We start from the raw sequence: 25,516 nt of genomic DNA, 5'->3' as shown, positions 1-25,516 counted from the left end.
AGATGGCGGCCGAACCACGTGACCGATGACATCATCATTAACATATTTTATTCCCCATGGAGAGTTCTTTACAATGAGCCATGTCTCAATTTTTTCTATTCAGCACTTTCGGAGATATGGAGGTGCAAACTTTTTCCAAGATGGCGGCCGAACCACGTGACCAATGACGTCATCACTAACATTTTATTCCCCATGGAGAGTTCTTTACAATGAGCTCAATTTTTTCTGTTCAGCACTTTTGGAGATATAGTGGTGCAAAATTTTGCCATTTTCCAAGATGGCGGCCGAACTACGTAACTGATGACGTCATCATTAACATATTTCATTCCACATTGAGAGTTCTTTACATTGAGCCATGTCGCAATTTTTTTTCTGTTCAGCACTTTTGGAGATAGATGATGCAAAGTTTTTCGGTTTTTCCAAGATGGCGGCCGAACCACGTGACGTATGACGTCATCATTAACATATTTTATTCCACATGGAGAGTTCTTTACAATGAGCCATGTCTCAATTTTTTCTATTCAGCACTTTCGGAGATATGGAGGTGCAAAAAAAATATTCTGCACCATTGGGAGATGGGGCCAAAAACGATGCACAGCAGGATATCTCAAAAAATTGTGGACAGATTCGGACGAAACTTGGTGGACAGGTTGGGTGTGACAAGGCAGAATCGATGTGATTTTGGTGAAGATGTGGACATGGATTCGGCTACAAGAATTATTTAATTTCCTCAGTGATTCTTCACCATTGAGAGATCAAACCAAAAGCGATATATAACATGATATTAAAAAAATTAAGGATGTGTTATGACTAAACTAGGTGGATGAGTCGGTTCGGTGACAGGAACAAGCCGATTCGATTTTGGTTCAGGTCCGAATCCAGATCTGGTCTATCAGTGCATACAAACATAAACTGCTTAGCCTGGCGGGGGCGTTGTTCCAAGTGCCGTTCTCGTTCATCATATTTTGGATAACGCAGCCTTGGGCTCTGGCATTATACATGGAAAAGCAAATCGATTACACCCCGCCCCGGACGAGGCAAAACGCTGGTGCACGTGACCGTGACGCCGGAAATGACGTTGCTGACACCATCCAGTCGTAGCTATGGTGACGCCGGAAATGACGTTGCTGACACCATCCAGTCGTAGCTATGGTGACGCCGGAAAGGACGTTACTGAGACACTCGGTCTTAACCCTGGTGGAGCTCCGTACTAAAGCACGCGAGGAAATTGTTAGACTGAGATTTTATATACACATTCACCTTAGAAAAGCTTTTTTTTAATACACATTCACCTTAGAAAAGCTTTTTTTTAATACACATTCACCTTAGAAAAGCTTTTTTTAATACACATTCACCTTAGAAAAGCTTTTTTTAAATACACATTCACCTTAGAAAAGCTTTTTTAAAATACACATTCACCTTAGAAAAGCTTTTTTTAAATACACATTCACCTTAGAAAAGCTTTTTTTAATACACATTCACCTTAGAAAAGCTTTTTTTAATACACATTCACCTTAGAAAAGCTTTTTTTAATACACATTCACCTTAGAAAAGCTTTTTTTATACACATTCACTTCATTCAGAAGTTCAAAAAGATGCGATTACAAATCTCCCCTCACCCTCCCCACAACCCCTCCACCCTCTCCCCCCCTCCCCCACACTCCGCTTGGTCACTTGCATAATATTTAGCCATATTTACCCATATTTACTGGCATAACATTCACTCATAATTCATATTTACCCATAAATTATATTCACCCATAAATCATATTTACCCCTGCTATCGAAGGTGGGTGAAGGATGTGTTATGTGTCTGTGTCTGTGTTACCCATGTCTGTTTGTCTGTTTGTCTGTGAACAAGATATCTCAAAAAGTTGTGGGCGGATTTGGACGGAATCTGTCGGAGAGGTAGCATATGTCATATATGACAAGGACGAAATGATTCGATTTTGGTGAAGATCCGGACCCGGCTGCTATCATTTTTTAAGTGATTCTTCACCATTGGGAGATAGGGCCAAAAACGATACATAGCGGGATATCTCAAAATGTTGTGGACAGATTTGGACGAAACTTGGTGGACCTGTTGGGTGTCTGACAAGAAAGAAGTGATTCAATTTTGATGACGTTTCGAATCCGGATCCGGATCAGATAATTTTAAAGTGATTTTTCACCATTGAGTTGTCGGGCTAAAATCGATATATAACACGATATCTCATTGCCCGCCGATGTCACTCTCCGAAGTATTATTTGTGCACATTTACCTCAGAAGTGCATTTGTACACAATGCACGCGGTGCAGCATCAGCGGACGCCCAAGGATATGTTGTCTATGATATCCCGCTGTTGTCTATGATATGATATGTTGTCTATGATATGTTGTCCATCGCCCCCTCCCAATACAGTGTCTATGAGCTGCACGGCGGTATTGTCGGGCGCCGAAGGCCGAAGGTGCCCCGGCAATGCCGCGCTGGAGGATATTTATTTATTTTGTAGCGGCTGCCGCTGGGGTTACACAATCGCCTTGCACCTATCAAGGACGCGGAGCGATCACCAGGCCGGGCTCGTCCAGGACGCCCGGGCAGGCCCGCGCTCGACTTGCCAGGCCTCGGTCGGGACGCCCGGGCAGGCTCGCCCTCGGCTTGCCAGGCCGCAGCCGGCCCGCGGGGCCACGCCCCCTGGCGCCAGGCCTGGGCAAACCCCCTGGCGGAATAGATATATATTGCCGACCGTAAAACGTTTTTCCCAGAGTGCCTGAGTGTTGGATTCTAATAAAGCAGCTCAGATGAATTCAAGCTTTTTGTCGCGTCCATTCTTTCGATCGACGTGGGAGCCACAGCTCCTTCATTGGTGACCTACCGACATGGACACGGCAGTCGCCCTTAAACTGCCTACCTTCTGGGAGGCTCACGCGGCGGTTTGGTTCGCACAAGCGGAGTCCCTGTTCGCCCTGCGGGGCATCACGGCGGACGACACCCGCTTCCACCACGTGGTCGCTGCGCTCGGTTCAGCCACCGCAGCCCGCGCCCTGAGCCTCCTCGAGAGCCCGCCAGTCGCGGACAAATACGGCGCGATTAAGAAGCTTCTCCTCGATGCTTTCGCCCTCCCAGCGGCGGAACGCGCACGGCGCCTGCTCGATTTGCCGGAGCTCGGCGACACGCGCCCTTCCGAGCGAATGGACTACATGCTTTCGCTGCTCGGCGAGCACTCTCCGGCATTCCTGTTCCGGGAGCTGTTCCTCCGTCAGCTGCCTAACCCGGTACGCCTCGCCCTGGCAAGCACGACGATCACAGATCCCCGGGCCCTTGCCAGAGAAGCCGACAAAATCTCCGCCGCGGGACAGCGCATCGCAGCGGCGACATGGGACCCGCCGCCGCCTGATGCACCATCCATGGCGCCCGAGCACCCGGCGCGTTCGACGGCCGAACTGCCGACGCAATTGGCGGCCGCTATACCGAGCCGACCACGTTCAGCACGACGTCCGAAGCCTCCACCCGACCAAGCGTGGTGTTACTATCATGCCAGGTTCGGACAGAAGGCCCGGACATGCCGACCCCCGTGCACCTTCGGCGGGTCGGGAAACGGCCAGGCCGGCGTTCATTACCTGCCATGAACGCCGGCCACAGTCACACGGGCAACTTACTGTTCATCACGGATAAAGCGTCCGGACGGCGCTTCCTGTGCGACACCGGCGCCCAAGTGAGCGTCATGCCCGCCTCTGACCAGGACAGGCAATCCGCGGTTTGCGGCCCCTCCTTGGTTGCGGCCAACGGATCGACTATCCGCACCTTCGGCCCGCGCAACGTCACCCTCTGCTTCGGCGGCCAACGCTTCGCTTGGACGTTTGTAACCGCCAACGTGCCCATGGCTCTGCTCGGCGCCGACTTCCTCTGCGCACACGGACTGCTGGTGGACGTCCAACGGCGTCGTTTAATCAACGCTGAAACCTTCAGCTCCCTGGTATGCACATTGAGCAGCTCCGCGCCGACCGAGCTGGCATGCACCGTCCCGGCGGCGAACGAGTTTGCTCGCCTGCTCGCGGAGTTCCCGGCCCTCACGCGGCCGACGTTTTCGGCCGTCGCAGTACGGCATGGGATCGAGCACCACATACCAACCACGGGCCCGCCGGTCTACGCCAGGGCCCGCCGCCTCGACCCAGCCAAGCTTGCCGTTGCGAAGGCCGAATTCGACGCGTTGGAGCACCTCGGCATCGTGCGGCGCTCCGATAGCGCGTGGGCCTCGCCACTGCACATCGTGCCAAAGCCGGGGGGTGGATGGCGCCCGTGTGGCGACTACCGCCGTCTTAATGACGCTACAACACCCGACAGGTACCCGATCCCGCATATCCAAGACTTCTCCGCCCGTCTGGCGGGACGGGTCATTTTTTCGAAAATTGATCTCATACGGGGATATCACCAGGTACCTGTCAGGGCGGCCGACGTCCCTAAAACGGCAGTCATCACGCCGTTCGGCTTATTCGAGTTCTTGCGGATGCCGTTTGGTCTCAAGAACGCGGCTCAGGCGTTCCAGCGCTTGATGGACGGCGTGCTGCGTGACCTGCCGTTCCTTTTCGTTTACCTGGACGACATCCTCGTCGCCAGCACGTCCCGGGCCGAGCACCTCCTCCACCTCCGAACACTGTTCGGGCGCCTCAGCGAGCACGGCCTCATCGTCAACCCGGCCAAATGCCACTTCGGCACGACGGCCGTTGATTTTTTGGGCCACCACATCACCAAGAACGGGGCTGTGCCGCTGCCAACCAAGGTCGAGGCCATCACCACTTTCCCGCGTCCCCGCACCATAAAGGCCCTGCAGGAATTCCTGGGAATGGTGAATTTTTATCACCGCTTCGTGCCCCGCGCTGCTCAACTCATGCGGCCCCTCTACGAAGCCCTCCGGGGCAAGCCGGCCAAGCACGACATCGCCTGGTCCGCAGCAATGGATGCGGCCTTCCAAAGCTCAAAGCGGGCCCTCGCCGACGCAACACTGCTCGCTCACCCGGTGCTCAACGCTCCCATCGCCCTCACCACGGATGCCTCCGACTACGCGGTGGGCGCCGTACATGAGCAATGGGTGAACGGGGTTTGGCAGCCACTCGCTTTTTTCAGCCGGCAGCTCCGGCCGAACGAGCTCAAATACAGCACGTTTGACCGGGAGCTCCTCGGTCTACACCTGGCCGTCCGCCATTTCCGCCACCTCCTGGAGGGCCGACCTTTCACGGCGTTCGTCGACCACAAGCCGTTGGTTTACGCCATGGCCAAGGTCACGGAGCCATGGTCGGCCCGCCAACAGCGCCACCTCTCCGCCGTGTCGGAGTTTACCACGGACATCCGGCACGTCGCCGGCAAAAACAACGCCGTGGCCGACTGTCTTTCCCGGGCCAGCGCGAACGCGGTCCACCTGGGCGTGGATTTTGCGCTCATGGCGGCGGACCAAACCACCGACACCACGGTGCAAGCCCTCCGGGCGGCGGACACGGGCCTCCGCCTGGCCGACATCCCCTGCGCGGACACTGTCCTGCTCTGCGACGTCTCCCAAGGCCGGCCTCGCCCCATCGTGCCCGTCACCTGGCAACGCCGCATCTTCGCCTCCCTCCACGGCCTTTCCCACCCGGGCCGGAAAGCTTCCCAGAAGCTGGTGTCGGCGCGTTTCGTCTGGCACGGCCTTCGTCGGGACGTCCGCGATTGGACCAGCGCCTGCACCGCCTGCCAACGGGCCAAGGTCCACCGACACACCCAGGCCCCGCTGGCACCTTTCACCGTGCCCGAACGACGTTTCGACCACGTCAACGTGGATCTGGTGGGCCCCCTTCCCCCATCACGAGGGTTCACACACCTGCTCACCATGGTGGACAGGACCACCAGGTGGCCGGAGGCCGTTCCCCTCGTCTCCACCACCACCGCCGACGTGGCGCAGGCCTTCATCGCCACCTGGGTCGCCCGCTTCGGCGCACCGGCGGACATCTCGTCAGACCGCGGACCACAGTTCACCTCCGAGCTGTGGGGCGCGGTCGCCCGCAACCTGGGGGTCAAGCTCCACCGTACTACGGCCTACCACCCCCAAGCAAACGGGTTGTGCGAGCGATTCCACCGCTCCATGAAGGCCGCGCTCATGGCCGGCCTTCAAGACGGCGGTTGGGCCGACCGGCTGCCGTGGGTCCTTTTGGGCCTTCGCACGGCCCCCAAGGAGGACCTCCAGGCATCCACCGCCGAGCTGGTCTATGGCCAGGTGCTACGCGTCCCGGGCGAATTCGTGCCCGACGCTACCAGCCCCTGGTCCGCAGCTCGCCAGCGCTCGGACCTCCAGGAGGCCGCCCGACGGTTTGCCCCCGTGCCGACATCCCACCACGGTGACCCCCAGTCCTACGTCCCCCCAGCACTCCGCACCGCGGAGTATGTTTTTGTGCGTCACGACGCACATCGGCGGCCACTCCAGCCGCCGTACGACGGGCCCTTCCGGGTGCTGCGACGGGACGACAAGTCGTTCGTCATCGACATCGGCGGCAGGTCGGACCGGATTGCAGTGGACCGCCTCAAGCCGGCGCACGTGGACGTCGACCACCCACCACGGGTGGCCCTCCCGCCGCGGCGAGGCCGCCCCCCGTCCACGGTGCCCCCCACTCGACCGCCCACCACCTCACCGGACCCCCTCCCACGACCCACCAGGGGTCGCTTCGGCCGGGTCATCAGGACCCCCCTCAAGTTGACCCTGCCGGTGCAAGTCGATTCTGGGGGGACGTGTGTAGCGGCTGCCGCTGGGGTTACACAATCGCCTTGCACCTATCAAGGACGCGGAGCGATCACCAGGCCGGGCTCGTCCAGGACGCCCGGGCAGGCCCGCGCTCGACTTGCCAGGCCTCGGTCGGGACGCCCGGGCAGGCTCGCCCTCGGCTTGCCAGGCCGCAGCCGGCCCGCGGGGCCACGCCCCCTGGCGCCAGGCCTGGGCAAACCCCCTGGCGGAATAGATATATATTGCCGACCGTAAAACGTTTTTCCCAGAGTGCCTGAGTGTTGGATTCTAATAAAGCAGCTCAGATGAATTCAAGCTTTTTGTCGCGTCCATTCTTTCGATCGACGTGGGAGCCACAGCTCCTTCAATTTGAAGTGGGGGCGATGTACTTTGAATGTGTCTATGCTTGTATGTTATATTTTTAGTTCCCCTGTGGTATAAATATACCTATGAAATAGCTAATTGATATCTCAAAAGTTACATCTGCGATTTGCAAATAAATACAGTTGTGTAAATAATATTCAAGCGGTTGGAACTGCTCGAATGATTAGTTCAATTGTTTCAATGTTGATCTTAATGGAAAATATTGTTTTTTGGTGATGAGAATATTCACTTTTTCTTTGCAGGTGCAGTTTTGTACTTGTTTGCCGAACAGTTGTTTGCCGAACGCTTGACATCACCTGCTGACTTTGGTGAGAGTTTTTAGATCTGCTGTGGTGATAGTCAGCAGAGCTTTTCCGATACTCATTCGTCCGGCATCGTCTGTCATCTGTCTGCCGGTGTCTTATCAACTTTTTTCAAAGTGTATCTTCTCAAAGAGCTCATTGTGGATTCTTTCAATACTTGTTACACTGATTGTATGGGCTCCTCCCCTCAAAGTAGTAGATAATTTTTGGAATTTGTCTGTTTTTGAATTTTCTGAAACTTCAAATTGGACTTTATCATTGGAATTTCAAACTCTATCATTTCTCGAAAATCATCTTTTCTAATCATGCATGTAGCAGGTTTAGGACCTTACTAGGTACCCAAGCAGTATGGGTGCTGTTGAATCATCCAAAGGGACAGAACATGGTACGAATGCTACACATTCGTACAGATCCAAAGGGCCAATTTTAGGGTGGTTTATATGATCTAAAATGACAGTTTTGGGGGCGAAGTTACCATTACTTCTGCAGGCTTCATTATTAGGTATAACATGTTTGTGGTATAGGGCAATGAAAGAAATCATATCTGATTTTCCTATAAACCGGATACAGCAGACTAACTGGAGGGCCGTGTGTTCAAACCCAGGCCCGGCATGAAGCAAGTTTTGTTTTTCATCCTGGTTGAAAAATTGAGGTTTTCCCTACTGAACCATGTTTACTGAATTCTGAATTCACAATTGTGTCACCCGATGCAAGGGCGTTAGATGACGGGTAGAATTGCCTTCGTCCAAACGTCGTAAAATAAATACCAATTCAGAAATTAATATAAACTTACAAATATTCTTATTTGTGTTTTTTCTCTCTTTTCAGGTGCTGTTCCTGGTATCATTCTTCATATCGTTATCACGTGTGGTCCTGCCATTATCAAACTCCATCGCACCTCATCAAAAAGAGAAAAGTCACCAAAATCCATAGCAAATTTCACATCATCTTTGTCCTAAACAAAAGGTTTAAAGAAAAACGAAAAGTTACGAAAAAAACCGACTTTAAATAAAGTCTGATTTTGTTGATTTACTGCACAAATTACATTTTAAGCACACATCGATATAAATATCTTCCAATTTTTTTGTAAATTCGGAAGTTTATCATGGGTAAACCAAAAGGCAAAAGCACTGCTCAAAGAAGAGAAGAGTCTAAGTTAAGAATGAGAAAATCGCGTGAGAATGAAACACCAGAGAAGAGAAAACTGAGGCAGAACACAGATCAAGAGAAACATACAGAATCAAGGGAAAACGAAACAACAGAGAAGAGAAAACTGAGGCAGAACACAGATCAAGAGAAACACACAGAATCAAGGGAAAACGAAACAACAGAGAAGAGAAAACTGAGGCAGAACACAGATCAAGAGAAACATACAGAATCAAGGGAAAATGAAACAACAGAGAAGAGAGTTAAAAGACAGAGAACAGTGAAAAGTTCAATGCAACACATTCGTGAGAATGAAACACCAGAGAAGAGAAAACTGAGGCAGAACACAGATCAAGAGAAACATACAGAATCAAGGGAAAACGAAACAACAGAGAAGAGAGTTAAAAGACAGAGAACAGTGAAAAGTTCAATGCAACACATTCGTGAGAATGAAACACCAGAGAAGAGAAAACTGAGGCAGAACACAGATCAAGAGAAACATACAGAATCAAGGGAAAACGAAACAACAGAGAAGAGAAAACTGAGGCAGAACACAGATCAAGAGAAACATACAGAATCAAGGGAAAACGAAACACCAGAGAATAGAAAACTGAGGCAGAACACAGATCAAGAGAAACATACAGAATCAAGGGAAAACGAAACACCAGAGAATAGAAAACTGAGGCAGAACACAGATCAAGAGAAACACACAGAATCAAGGGAAAACGAAACAACAGAGAAGAGAAAACTGAGGCAGAACACAGATCAAGAGAAACATACAGAATCAAGGGAAAATGAAACAACAGAGAAGAGAGTTAAAAGACAGAGAACAGTGAAAAGTTCAATGCAACACATTCGTGAGAATGAAACACCAGAGAAGAGAAAACTGAGGCAGGAAAATGTGAAAAAATCAATGAGAATCATTAGAGAAGTGAAGAATAACATAATCCCAGAAAATGAAACAGTGATTTCAGAGTTTTTGAAAAATGTTAAGGATTCTGCAAATTATATATGTTGTTCATGTCACCGTTTAATGTACAGAATGACAGTTATACACTTGAATGAAGATAGATACAAGAAGTGTTCCAGCAGTTTGTTCAATGATGTACTTTCATATAGATTAAAGTCGCATGATGGCCAAGAGTGGATATGTAGAACATGTGATTTGACTCTGAAGACAGGAAAAATGCCTGCACAATCAAAGGCTAATAACTTGTCGCTACAACAACAGCCACGTGAACTGAAAGACCTAAATGCGCTGGAACTAAGATTGATATCGCAAAGAATCCCATTCATGAAAATGGTTGGTTTACCAAGAGGAAAACAACATGGTATACATGGTCCTGCAGTTAACGTGCCATCAAAATTAGATGCTGTTTGTAAACTGTTCCCACGATTGCCATCTGAATCACAGATAGTGCCCATGAAGTTGAAACGGAGTCTGAAACATTCCTCTCATTATATGTATGATTATGTACATGCTGATAGAGTTTTGAATGCTTTGCGCAGGTTAAAGTTAGACAACCCTCATTACACAAATATTGAAATCAATGAAAACTGGGCCTGTGATGCTGCACATGATGACGTTGAGCTTTGGCAAGCAATTAGCTGTGATGATCCTAGCTTGAAGAAACGAAAACAAAGTTCGTGTGAAACACAATCAACACCTGGCTCTACTGACCATAGTTCAGAAAGTGTAGCACAGGGCTGTTCAGAAGAAAAGCAACCAACATTTGTGATTGATGTATCAATGTCAGATCTGCCACAACATTGTCAGACAGACTATGCAAAGTTGAATGTCTTAGCTAGGAAAAACAGGATGAATATTGTTGACGTTCCACGTGATGGCAATTGTATGTTCTATTCTGTTTGTTACCACCTTGACAGGCTAGGAGTGACTACATGTAACCCAGTTTTGTTGCGTGAACAAGTTGCTGATTTCATGAGCACAAATGCTGAGAATTATCGTGACTTTATATCAGCCAGGATAGCAACAGAAAATTTGTCTAATGCTGATACTGAGCAACCAACGGAACATGATAGAGCTATCAGGGAAATACAGGATATCGAAACACAAAGAGAGTTGCAATGGATAAGGTACATTGATGAAGTTCAATATGGAAATCAATGGGGAGACCACGTAACACTACAGGCACTGGCAGATATGTTTTCATTCACTGTTTAGGTTCATGCAACGTCAAGCTCTACCATGCACACTGTATGTTCCAGATATCACAGTGATAAGGAATTTCATCTTGGATTGATTGGTCAATCTCACTATGTTGTGTTTGAGCCATACTCTGTATGCGATGGTACAAGTGTATCCTTGTCAAATGACGAAGTGCTTGAAAAACATGTTAATATGTCTGACACGAGTAGAGTGGCATCATCTTTGGAGACTGAAACGTGTGATGGAAAGACAACTGTGACTAAGGAAAACACAGAAAGTGATGACTCTGATGAGGAACTAGTTGCTGAAGATGAGCATGCTTTTGAAGAAGCTTCTAAAGTTTGCGGCTTGCCATATGAAACCAGCATGATGAATGAAAATCCAGAATTAGTAAACAAATTGATAAGTGTTGCACCAGGAGATAACGAGAAGCCAATGCCACTTCTGAGTGATCCTAATTTTGAGGAATTGTCACATCCAGATAAATATCCAGATGGATCAAATGCACTGACAACTGATCGACCAATTCATTTAACTCCACGAAAATACTTCAACCAAAGACTACTTGATGTAGATGGACGATTTGCGAAATCAATTGAATATCTCCTTAGTGCACAATATGCTACTGAAAGCAAACAAGTTCAGAGTGATATCAATCACTTCATGTTTCGTAGAGCTAGTGGCAAACACTTTCGTGGCAAAAGACTCACAGCTGGTATGGTGAAAAGTGTTGAACACATGAGTAGACTTATACAATCTGACCATGCATATAGAATCCTGAAGAATGTTAGAGGGACACAGGCCTACTTTCAAACTGTATTTTATGATGTACTCGCCATGGTTCGACAAGTAGGTAATCCTACATGGTTTTTCACAGTATCTGCTGCCGACATGCAATGGCCTGATGTAATTCAAACAATAGCTCGACAGTATGGTACAATACTGAGTGACGATGATGTGAAAATTATGTCATTTGCAGATAGATCAATGTGGTTGAGATCAAACCCTGTCACTGCTGCACGCCAGTTTCAATACAGATTAGAGCTTTTGTTCAGAGATGTACTGAAATCGAATGCTCATCCGCTAGGTGAGATTGTTGACTATGTAATCCGTATAGAATTTCAAGCTCGTGGATCTCCTCATGCTCACACATTACTTTGGGTAAAAAATGCACCAAAATTAGATGTTGCATCTGATGAAGCTGTTGCATCTTTCATGGACAAACATGTATCTTGTGCTCTGCCAGATGATGATCCTGTGCTACACACATTAGTTGAAAGGTTGCAAGTCCATAGTCACTCGTCTTACTGTAGAAAAAAGGGTTGTTGTCGATTCAAATACCCAAAACCACCGAGTTCAAGAACTATCATTGCCAGAGAACCAGATGAACAAAATTCAAAACTGGTCAAGGAAAGTGCCAAGTGTGTTCTCAGCAAAGTGAAAGAGGTATTGTCCGATGAAAGTACCCCAAAGAATGTTAGTATGACAAAACTGTTGGATATGGCGAATGTACCAGAAGAACTTTATGCAAATGCGTTGCCAGTTTCTGAGAAAGGCAAACATATACTGCTGAGGAGAAACCCTTCTGAAGTTAATGTTAATCCATACAATCCTACTGTATTGAAAGCATGGCAAGCAAACATTGATATCCAGTTCATTGTTGATGCATATGCATGTGTTATGTATGTAGCTGCTTACATGACCAAGAATGAAAAAGGTGTAGGAGAGCTATTGAAACAAGTGTGCAAAGAATACAAAGATCAGGACATCAAAACAATGTTGAGACGTGTGGGATCAGTATTCTTGAACCATCGTGAAGTAAGTGCACAAGAAGCTGTGTATCGAATTTTGTCAATGCCAATGAAGAAATTCAGTAGACAGGTGTTGTTTGTCAATACTGATGCAAAAACAGAACGATCAGCTGTGCTGAAACCACAAAAAGAGCTTGATGATCTGGATGATGGAGATGAGGATATATTCCAAAGTAACATCATCATAAGATATGCTTCAAGGCCTAACATATTGGAAAACCTGTGCCTTGCTGATTTTGCTGCCAATTATACGGTTAGTCATTGTGACAGAGGTGAAGAGATAGATGACAGTGTTCCTGTGGTATTAGAAATGGATCAAGAACAGGCAGGATTAGCTGACAGAGATAGACTCCCGAAGTACATCAAGTTGAAAGATGGCAAAGGAACAATGCATAAACGTCGATGTGAAGCAGTAATTCGATTTAGAAAGTTTAGTTTTGAAAAAGACTCCAGTAACTTCTATCGAGCAAAACTGATGCTATATTTACCATGGAGAAATGAGGATGTTGATCTGACTGCAGGCTTTCCTGATTATGCTTCTCATTATTTTGCCGTTGCCGATGCCATATGTGAAAATGAGGCAAAATTCACACAAAATTTGGAACTAATCGATCAAGCTATGCATGATCATGCAGAATATGGACCACCGGAACACGCATGGGCAAACATTGCACCCGGTGCTGAGCATAACAATTTGCAAGATATAAATGAAGACATTGATGTGGAGAGGGATATTGACCAGGAAGACCTTGATGCAAATGCCAACATGATTGAATGGCCAAAATGTATCCAGACATCAGAACTTGTAGCACGTTATCAAGCTGAAGCTGACCGAGAGCTTATGTCACCCTCAGAATATCGAAAAATGATTCGTAGACTCAATGTGAAACAGTCAGAGATCGTTTTTTATCACAGACAGTGGTGCAAAGCTGCCGTAATAGCAATGAAACAGGGTAAAACTGTAAAACCATACAGACTTTTCTTGAGTGGTCCTGGTGGTGTTGGAAAAAGTCATGTGATAAAACTGATACATTCAGACACTAGAAAGTTGTTAGCACTGTCAGGTGGGATAAAACCAACAGATGTCACGGTGTTGTTGACTGCTCCTACAGGAGTTGCTGCATTTAATATTGGAGGAATGACCGTTCACTCAGCGCTGCTTCTCCGAACAACTAAGTATGGGAAAGAAGGTGACCATCTGTCATTTGAGAAACTGAATTCTCTACGATCCAAGCTGGAACATCTGCACTTGGTTATCATTGATGAAATTTCCATGGTTGGATCAGATATGTTGTTGAACATCCACAAGCGTCTAGAGGAAATTAAAGGAGTTACTGGAGATTCAATATATTTTGGTAATGTGTGTATTCTTGCAGTTGGAGATTTGTATCAACTTCCTCCAGTGAGACAGTCACAAATATATCAACCTGTACGTGATCCAGTCGAAAGGTTGAATGGTTGTCTCTGGAAAGAAGAGTTCAAAATACATGAGTTGGATGAAGTTATGCGTCAGAAAGATGACTGTGCATTTGCAGAATTGCTTTGCCGTGTTAGAGTTGGGAAATGTACAAATAGAGATCTGGATGTATTGAAATCTAGAGAAATCAGTTTAGATGATCCAAATTACCCACACGATGTACTCCACGTATTTGCATTCAACTGTGATGTTGATGACAGGAATATGGCAAAATTGGAGAAACTTGCACCAAGTCCTAAACAGCGTATTTACATTCATGCATCAGATGACAAAACGGACAGCACAGGACAACTAAATTTGGAAAGAATACCAACTTCACAGAAACGTTCTGAAACTGCTGGTCTTCATACGACTCTCATTTTGGCAATTGGTGCACGAGTGATGCTCACATATAATGTGGATACTGGAGATGGACTTGTTAATGGTGTAATTGGAACTGTTGAAAGTATCATAGAAAATACAAACAAAGGAGTTGCTATAGTTCTGGTGAAATTTGACAACGAAAATGTAGGTACAAGTGCTATTTCTGGAAGTCAGTGGAAAGACCGATATCCCAATGCAGTTCCAATCAAAAGACACGAAGGGAAATTTGAAAAAGGAAACAGGAAGGCAGCGCAAATCTCCAGAAGACAATTCCCGCTTACACTGGCTTGGGCAGTAACAATTCATAAGTGTCAGAGTCTCACAGTGGATGAAATTGTTGTCAGCATGAAGGGTGCAAAACGATTTGGAAAAGGACAAGCATATGTGGCATTCAGTCGAGTGAAGACTCTGCTTGGTTTGCATATACTTGACTTTGATTCAGCTGGAATAAAAGCTAATGATAAATTGGAACATGAAATTAATGAAATGCGTGTTAATACATTGTCAATGGAAGAGTTAAATCTTTTGACCTTGCACAAACCTGACTGGATAACAGTGGGTCACTTAAATATCCATTATTTCCTAGAGAAATTAGCAGACCTGATGAGTCATAGAGAAAATCAAATTTTAGCTGAAACAGATGTTATGTGTTTCACTGAAACCTATCTGACAGATGATCATAATGTTGATGAATTTGCTGAGAAATATGGATATACAGTTTTCAGACAAAATATTCCAAGCATGCATGATCATGGTAATTTGCACGGAGTGATGATATGTGCACTGACTGATCTGCAACCTAAAGAACTAGAACTGATATCTGTGAAAGGATTGGAGTCAAAAGCGATAGTTTTAGAAACGCAGAAATCACGTTTTGTTGTTGCTGTAGTTTATAGGAAACCATCATTCCCAATGAAAACCTTCTTGCTACAACTAAGTAGTCTTCTTGATTTGATGCCGTTACATGTGCCAACAATCATACTTGGTGACTTCAATGATGATTTGACAAACGAAAGACAAACAGAGTTGACAAAGCTCATGCAACGCTATGGATTCAAACAATGTATTAACCAGGCAACAACAGATAGAGGTACAATGATAGATCACATATATTTCAATAAAAATGAACCGGAACTAGTTCACATGGACGTGCATGATACGTACTATTCTGATCATGACATGACTTTTGTCACCACAGAGTGTACATGAATGGTTCATGAGACATAATTGATGTCGTTGTAAGTTGTTATAGCAGATATTCTCCGCAAGCATGACATATATGACAGCATACTATGATTTCAAACAGTACATTACATATCTTAGCCCAGACAGAGCTACATTATCAAATATTTACCTGATTGTAATTAACATCAGTAATTAAATATTGATACATGTGAACTTCCTCCAGTGAGACAGTCACAAGTCTATCAATCTGTATGTGATCCAATAAAGGTTGAATGGTTGTCTCTGGAAAGATGAGTTCAAAATACATGAACAGCAACACTTCAAATTGGATACACTTCTTCATCAGAAGCTATATCAAATTCTCTAGAACTGCTAAACCCAATGGTGTCAATCATGACCAGTGAATGATCTCGTCATCTGAATCTTGTAACACCAATGACCTCTGGTGTGATACTATACTGTATGTGACTTGATTAGTGTTGTACAATGTTGACTACCCTTTGTTAAAATACCTGAAAATGAGTGTGATTTTACATCATTTGTGATTTTACATCATGTGATTTACATTTTACACGTCCAGCATGGTGATTTTAGTTCGGTGGGAAATCAGAATATGGTTTTGACATACACTCAATATCACATTTCACATTTCTGGTACAGAGTAGTATGTTGTGCACATGTGTTCTGAGCATCTGTATTAAAGATAGTATCTCATCTTGCATATAATGCACTTGTGTGATCTTACTCTTCACAACCTTTGATTTTCTCCTCAGTGCTAGTGGACACAGCCTTCATAACATTCAATCGACTCAGTTGAAAGTTCAATGACATTCTAGAATGGCTGAAACTGGTCAGAAAGTATCTCTAGTATTGTTCTTTGTCAGGTCGATCTTGATTCCTGGATGTGACTTGTTTTTAGTTAAATACCAAAATGAGTGGTGTTTGGATCAACGATTACAAAGAAATTACGACTGATGAAGCTGAGAACATCTGTTATATTGCAGAGTTAAATGTAATTATGACGTCATAAGGGAGGCACCTATGACGTCATCATTAACATATTTTATTCCCCATGGAGAGTTCTTTACAATGAGCCATGTCTCAATTTTTTCTATTCAGCACTTTTGGAGATATCGAGGTGCAAGGCTTTTTGGTTTTTCCAAGATGGCGGCTGAACCACGTGACCGATGACGTCATCATTAACATATTTTATTCCCCATGGATGATTCTTTACAATGAGCCATGTCTCAATTTTTTCTATTCAGCACTTTTGGACACATAGAGGTGCTAAGTTTTTCGGTTTTTCCAAGATGACGGCCGAACCACGTGACCGATGATATCATCATTAACATATTTTATTCCCCATGGAGAGTTCTTTACAATGAGCCATGTCTCAATTTTTTCTATTCAGTACTTTCGGAGATATGGAGGTGCAAAGTTTTTCGGTTTTTCCAAGATGGCGGCCGAACCACGTGACTGGTGACGTCATCATTAACATATTCTATTCCCCATGGAGAGTTCTTTACAATGAGCCATGTCTCAATTTTTTCTGTTCAGCACTTTTGGAGATATAGTGGTGCAAAGTTTTGCCGTTTTTCCAAGATGGCGGCCGACCACGTGACCGATGGCATCATCATTAACATATTTTATTCCCCATGGAGAGTTCTTTACAATGAGCCATGTCTCAATTTTTTCTATTCAGCACATTCAGAGATATAGAGGTGCAAAATTTTTCGGTTTTTCCAAGATGGCGGCCGAACCACCTGACATATGACGTCATCATTAACAAATTTTATTCCCCATGGAGAGTTCTTTACAATGAGCCATGTCTCAATTTTTTCTGATCAGCACTTTTGGAGATTTCGTGGTGCAAAGTTTTGCCGTTTTTCCAAGATGGCGGCCGACCACGTGACTGATGATGTCATCATTAACATATTTTATTCCCCATGGAGAGTTCTTTACAATGAGCCATGTCTCAATTTTTTCTGTTCAGCACTTTTGAAGATTTTGTGGTGCAAAGTTTTGCCGTTTTTCCAAGATGGCGGCCGACCACGTGACTGATGATGTCATCATTAACATATTTTATTCCCCATGGAGAGTTCTTTACAATGAGCCATGTCTCAATTTTTTCTGTTCAGTACTTTCGGAGATACAGAAGTGCAAGGTTTTTCGGTTTTTCCAAGATGGCGGCCGAACCACGTCACCGATGACGTCATCAATTGGGCACAGTCTATTCCAGGGCAAGACCAATATGTGTGCAAAGTTTGGCGATTCTACGTGCAACGGTGTAGACGCAGTGCTGCAAAAAGACAGATCAGAGACCGAGGACTTGCCGGAATTTACTTTTTTATCGGCCATTTAGGACAAATATGGCGGCTGAACCACCTGACCGATGACATCATCATTAACATATTTTATTCCCCCTGGAGAGTTCTTTCCAATGAGCCATGTCTCAATTTTTTCTGTTCAGCACTTTTGGAGATAGAGGTGCAACGTTTTTCGGATTTTCCAAGATGGCGGCCGAACCACGTGACCGATGACGTCATCATTAACATATTTTATTCCCCCTGGAGAGTTCTTTCCAATGAGCCATGTCTCAATTTTTTCTATTCAGCACTTTCGGAGATATGGAGGTGATTTTTTTTCCCGTTTTTCCAAGATGGCGGCCGCACCACGTGACCGATGACGTCATCATTAACATATTTTATTCCACATGGAGAGTTCTTGACAATGAGCCATGTCTCAATTTTTTCTATTCAGCACTTTCGGAGATATGGAGGTGCTAGGTTTTTCGGTTATTCCAAGATGGCGGCCGACCACGCGACTGATGACGTCATCATTAACATATTTTATTCCCCATGGAGAGTTCTTTACAATGAGCCATGTCTCAATTTTTTCTGTTCAGCACTTTTGGAGATATAGTGGTGCAAAATTTTGCCGTTTTTCCAAGATGGCGGCCGACCACGTGACATATGACGTCATCATTAACATATTTTATTCGCCATGGAGAGTTCTTTACAATGAGCCATGTCTCAATTTTTTATATTCAGTACTTTCAGAGATATGGAGGTGCAAAGCTTTGCCGTTTTTCCAAGATGGCGGCCGACCACGTGACTGATGACGTCATCATTAACACATTTTATTCCCCATGGAGAGTTCTTCACAATGAGCCATGTCTCAATTTTTTCTATTCAGTACTTTCGGAGATATGGAGGTGCAAAGTTTTTCGGTTTTTCCAAGATGGCGGCCGAACCACGTGACCGATGACGTCATAAATTGGGCACAGTCTATTCCAGGGCAAGACGAATATGTGTGCAAAGTTTGGCGATTCTCCGTGCAACGGTGTAGACGCAGTGCTGCAAACAGACAGACAGACAAACAGACAAACAGACAGACAGACAAACGAACAGATCAACATACTTGCCGGAATTTTTTCCGGCAAGTAATGAATGAAAAATCGGTCAGAGACCGAGGACTTGCCGGAATTTACTTTTTTATCGGCCATTTAGGACAAATATGGCGGCTGAACCACCTGACCGATGACATCATCATTAACATATTTTATTCCCCATGGAGAGTTCTTTCCAATGAGCCATGTCTCAATTTTTTCTATTCAGCACCTTCGGAGATATGGAGGTGCAAAGTTTTTCGGATTTTCCAAGATGGCGGCCGCACCACGTGACCGATGACGTCATCATTAACATGTTTTATTCCCCATGGAGAGTTCTTTACAATGAGCCATGTCTCAATTTTTTCTGTACAGTACTTTCGGAGATATAGAGGTGCAAAATTTTTCGGTTTTTCCAAGATGGCGGCCGAACCACGTCACCGATGACGTCATCAATTGGGCACAGTCTATTCCAGGGCAAGACCAATATGTGTGCAAAGTTTGGCGATGCTCCGTGCAACGGTGTAGACGCAGTGCTGCAAACAGACAGACAAACAGACAAACAGACAGACAGACAAACAGATGAAAAATCGGTCAGAGACCGAGGACTTGCCGGAATTTACTTTTTTATTGGCCATTTAGGACAAATATGGCGGCTGAACCACCTGACCGATGACATCATCATTAACATATTTTATTCCCCCTGGAGAGTTCTTTCCAATGAGCCATGTCTCAATTTTTTCTGTTCAGCACTTTTGGAGATAGAGGTGCAACGTTTTTCGGATTTTCCAAGATGGCGGCCGAACCACGTGACCGATGACGTCATCATTAACATATTTTATTCCCCATGGAGAGTTCTTTCCAATGAGCCATGTCTCAATTTTTTCTATTCAGCACTTTCGGAGATATGGAGGTGATTTTTTTCCCGTTTTTCCAAGATGGCGGCCGCACCACGTGACCGATGACGTCATCATTAACATATTTTATTCCACATGGAGAGTTCTTGACAATGAGCCATGTCTCCATTTTTTCTATTCAGCACTTTCGGAGATATGGAGGTGCTAGGTTTTTCGGTTTTTCCAAGATGGCGGCCGACCACGTGACTGATGACGTCATCATTAACATATTTTATTCCCCATGGAGCGTTCTTTACAATGAGCCATGTCTCAATTTTTTCTGTTCAGCACTTTTGGAGATATCGTGGTGCAAAGTTTTGCCGTTTTTCCAAGATGGCGGCCGACCACGTGACTGATGACGTCATCATTAACATATTTTATTCCCCATGGAGAGTTCTTTACAATGAGCCATGTCTCAATTTTTTCTGTTCAGCACTTTTGGAGATATAGTGGTGCAAATTTTTGCCGTTTTTCCAAGATGGCGGCCGACCACGTGACATATGACGTCATCGTTAACATATTTTATTCCCCATGGAGAGTTCTTTACAATGAGCCATGTCTCAATTTTTTCTGTTCAGCACTTTTGGAGATACAGTATAGTGGTGCAAATTTTTGCCGTTTTTCCAAGATGGCGGCCGACCACGTGACATATGACGTCATCATTAACATATTTTATTCCCCATGGAGAGTTCTTTACAATGAGCCATGTCTCCATTTTTTCTGTTCAGTACTTTCGGAGATATAGAGGTGCAAAGTTTTTCGGTTTTTCCAAGATGGCGGCCGAACCACGTCACCGATGACGTCATCAATTGGGCACAGTCTATTCCAGGGCAAGACCAATATGTGTGCAAAGTTTGGCGATTCTCCGTGCAACGGTGTAGACGCAGTGCTGCAAACAGACAGACAAACAGACAAACAGACAGACAGACAAACAGACAAACAAACGAACAGATCAACATACTTGCCGGAATCTTTTCCGGCAAGTAACAAACGAACAGATCAACATACTTGCCGGAATCTTTTCCGGCAAGTAACAAACGAACAGATCAACATACTTGCCGGAAAATTTTTCCGGCAAGTAACAAACAAACAAACAGATCAACATACTTGCCGGAATCTTTTCCGGCAAGTAACAAACAGACAGACAAACGAACAGATCAACATACTTGCCGGAAATTTTTTCCGGCAAGAAACAAACAGATGAAAAATCGGTCAGAGACCGAGGACTTGCCGGAATGTACTTTTTATCGGCCATTTAGGACAAATATGGCGGCCGAACCACGTGACCGATGATGTCATCATTAACATATTTTATTCCCCGTGGAGAGTTCTTTACATTGAGCCACGTCCCAAGTTTTTCTATTCAGGACTTTTGGAGATGTGGAATTGCAAAGTTTTTCGGTTTTTCCAAGATGGCGGCCGAACCACGTCACCGATGACGTCATCAATTGGGCACAGTCTATTCCAGGGCAAGACCAATATGTGTGCAAAGTTTGGCGATTCTCCGTGCAACGGTGTAGACGCAGTGTTGCAAACAGACCGAACAGACAGACAGACAAACGAACAGATCAACATACTTGCCGGAATTTTTTCCGGCACTGAGGTAAAACTCACCTTAAATACATCGGGGTTGCATCGTCATCAGCTTACCTAATCCCCATGTAAATGCCATCATTTTTAAAGTGGCACCGCTAGGAGTAACTTCATGCCACCCTCGATCTAGCAGGTACACCTGCAGGGAAAATGCTTACCTGCGTTATCTCTGGTGCCATGTACTCTTTCGATCCACAGAACGTTTTGCACAATTGGACATGTCCTCTTGCGTTGATATTACATTGCCTGGAAAATCCAAAGTCGCACAACTTTACGTTCAAGTCCTCGTCGAGAAGGACGTTTTCACACTTCAGATCCCGGTGCACAATGTTCAGGGTGTGACAATAGTCAAGAGCAAGACACAGTTGCTTGAATATTCGTTTAGCCATTTCTTCGGGCAGGTGTCCTTTTCTCTTCATGAAAGTCAGTAAATGCTGTGGTGCAAGCTCCATCACAATATACACGTTCTCCGTGTCCTCAAATATTTCATACAGGTGAATAATATTTGGGTGTCGAACCATTGACAAGATGTGAGGTTCTCGAAGAAGGACTTTCCAATGGAGACTACTTGATGGGTTCCTGTGAAGCAAACATTACAAGGTAAGCATTAGATGCAGCACCTGTGAAGGACTGGAACGGTGGATATCAATATTTCGATACAGTGAAGAGGAAGAAGTATACGAAGAGGTTGATGAAGAAGAGAATTGATGAACAAAAGGAAAATATGAGGATATCAAGAAAATGTTTTCTACAGATTTAGTCACCACATACAGTCACGTGAAAAGGTAAGTACACCCCATGTAAAGTTTTTACTTTTTCAACATATTTCAACATACAGCTATTTGATCTTCATCTATCTATAATTCCATTAATCTCTGTGTGTATGTGTGTATGTGTGTATGTGTGTATGTGTGTTTGTATGTTTGTCTGTGACCGCTGTTTCTCGACAACCACGGGTGCGATATACTTTAAACTTGCCAGGTATATTGCTGGGGACCCGAGGATGTGCCTTTTCAAGGTTTCATATTAATCGGACAAGTACTTACCGAGCTATGTCCAAAAAACGATTCAACCAATCAGAGAGCAGCGAGTTATCGCGTGTGCCGAACGTGGCGAACACACTCTGCCTCGGACGGCACATTTGAGAGCGTATTCATTTATTTCACGTTGGCAAACTATGTTGGCGTTAAACTATGTTTTAAAACTAATTAAAACTAATTTGCGATTCTTTCGCTTTCCTGCGCGTTTGTGCACGCCATGGCGATTTCTTTACCAAACTCCGGAAGCCGTTCGCTTTGGACCAAACCATTTCATGTAAATAGAGGGGGGGGGGATTGTCACCGTACTCGCAAGCCGTTCGCTTTGGACCAAACCATTTCATGTAAATAGAGGGGGGGGGGGGATATGATTTTAGATATAGATATAGTACGGGCATGCCCTAGTCTATCTATAATTCCACTAATCTCTGTGTGTATGTTTGTTTGTTTGTTTGTATGTTTGTATGTTTGTATGTTTGTATGTCTGTGACCGCTGTTTCTCGACAACCACGGGTCCGATATACTTTAAACTTGCCAGGTATATTGCTGGGGACCCGAGGATGTGCCTTTTCAAGGTTTGAAATTAATCGGACAAGTACTTACCGAGCTATGTCCAAAAAACGATTCAACCAATCAGAGAGCAGCGAGTTATCGCGTGTGCCGAACGTGGCGAACACACTCTGCCTCGGACGGCACATTTGAGAGCGTATTCATTTATTTCACGTTGGCAAACTATGTTGGCGTTAAACTATGTTTTAAAACTAATTAAAACTAATTTGCGATTCTTTCGCTTTCCTGCGCGTTTGTGCACGCCATGGCGATTTCTTTACCAAACTCCGGAAGCCGTTCGCTTTGGACCAAACCATTTCATGTAAATAGAGGGGGGGGGGATTGTCACCGTACTCGCAAGCCGTTCGCTTTGGACCAAACCATTTCATGTAAATAGAGGGGGGGGGGATATGATTTTAGATATAGATATAGTACGGGCATGCCCTAGTCTATCTATAATTCCACTAATCTCTGTGTGTATGTTTGTTTGTTTGTTTGTATGTTTGTATGTTTGTATGTTTGTATGTCTGTGACCGCTGTTTCTCGACAACCACGGGTCCGATATACTTTAAACTTGCCAGGTATATTGCTGGGGACCCGAGGATGTGCCTTTTCAAGGTTTCATATTAATCGGACAAGTAGTTACCGAGCTATGTCCAAAAAACGATTCAACCAATCAGAGAGCAGCGAGCTATCACGTGTGCCGAACGTGGCGAACAGACTCTGCCTCGGACGGCACATTTGAGAGCGTATTCATTTATTTCACGTTGGCAAACTATGTTGGCGCTATGTTGGCGTTAAACTATGTTTTAAAACTAATTAAAACTACTTTGCGATTCATCGTAACTGCGATATGCGAACTTCCGGACAGTGAAGACTGCACTTCCAGCAGCCAATCACAGAACACGTTGTTGCGTAGGCTATTAATGTTTTTCCTTTTCATACCGAGCTATGGCGATTTAGCCGTTCGCCGTTCGCTTTGGCTTTGCGAATGGACCAAACCATTTCATGTAAATAGAGGGGGGGGGGGGTTCTACCGTACTCGCAAGCCGTTCGCTTTGGCTTTGCGAATGGACCAAACCATTTCATGTAAATAGAGGGGGGGGGGGGGGGATTGTCACCGTACTCGCAAGCCGTTCGCTTTGGCTTTGCGAATGGACCAAACCATTTCATGTAAATAGACGGGGGGGGGGATATAATTTTAGATATATATATAGTACGGGCATGCCCTAGTCTATCTATAATTCCAGTAATCTCTGTGTGTGTGTCTGTCTGTATGCGACCGCTGTTTCTCGACAACTACCGGTCCGATATACTTGAAACTTGCCAGGTATATTGCTGGGGACCCGAGGATGTGCCTTTTCAAGGTTTGAAATTAATCGGACAAGTGGTTCCCAAGGTATGGTCACCGTACTCGCAAGCCGTTCGCTTTGGCTTTGCGAATGGACCAAACCATTTCATGTAAATAGTGGGGGGGGGATATAATTTTAGATATATACTGTATATAGTACGGGCACGCCCTAGTTTCAACAATATTGATAGATAAAGGTGATATACAAAGGTGATATATAACAAATATCATGAAACATTTACATTTTGTAGTCCATTGTATAATTTAAATAAACATAAATGCAAATTTCGCATGTGGAAGATTGTGGAAGACTACATTGATTCTGAGTCATCACATACCTTTAGATAGAGAGAGTTCGGTGTAGTGACTAGATTGATTCTGGGTCATCACATACCTTTAGATAGAGAGAGTTCGGTGTAGTGACTAGATTGCTTCTGGGTCATCACATACTTTTAAATAGATCGTTCGGTGTAGTGACTAGATTGATTCTGTGTCGTCACATACCTTTAGATAGTGACAGTTCGGTGTCGTGACTGGATTGATTCTGGTTCATCACATACTTTTAGATAGAGACAGTTCGGTGTTGTGACTAGATTGATTCTGAGTCATCACATACCTTTAGATAGTGACAGTTCGGTGTCGTGACTGGATTGATTCTGGGTCATCACATACTTTTAGATAGAGCGTTCGGTGTAGTGACTAGATTGATTCTGGGTCATTACATACTTTTAGATAGAGACAGTTCAGTGTTGTGACTAGATTGATTCTGAGTCATCACATACCTTTAGATAGTGACAGTTCGGTGTCGTGACTGGATTGATTCTGGGTCATCACATACATTTAGATAGAGCGTTCGGTGTAGTGACTAGATTGATTCTGGGTCATCACATACTTTTAGATAGAGCGTTCGGTGTAGTGACTAGATTGATTCTGGGTCATTACATACTTTTAAATAGATCGTTCGGTGTAGTGACTAGATTGATTCTGGGTCATTACATACTTTTAGATAGAGCATTCGGTGTGGTGACTAGATTGATTCTGAGTCGTCACATACTTTTAGATAGAGACAGTTCGGTGTTGTGACGAGATTGATTCTGAGTCATCACATACCTTTAGATAGAGAGAGTTCGGTGTAGTGA

General features: G+C 45.0%; 1 protein-coding gene across 1 annotated transcript in view; it reads right to left on the bottom strand.

The window, feature by feature from the left end:
* LOC144891202 (testis-specific serine/threonine-protein kinase 2-like) overlaps positions 1-25,516 on the bottom strand; it is a 48,081-nt gene that overhangs the window by 13,605 nt on the left and 8,960 nt on the right. Inside the window, exon 2 of the mRNA XM_078773576.1 lies at positions 21,599-22,019. Coding sequence (XP_078629702.1) covers positions 21,599-22,019 — 421 coding nt within the window. The remainder of the gene's footprint in view (positions 1-21,598; positions 22,020-25,516) is intronic.

This window comes from Myxine glutinosa, chromosome 3, assembly GCF_964187855.1.
Source record: "Myxine glutinosa chromosome 3, kmMyxGlut1.1, whole genome shotgun sequence".
Classification (NCBI taxonomy): Eukaryota; Metazoa; Chordata; class Myxini; order Myxiniformes; family Myxinidae; genus Myxine; species Myxine glutinosa.
The sequence above is the reverse complement of the archived record's forward strand: the minus strand, read 5'-3'. Positions and strand labels throughout refer to the sequence as shown.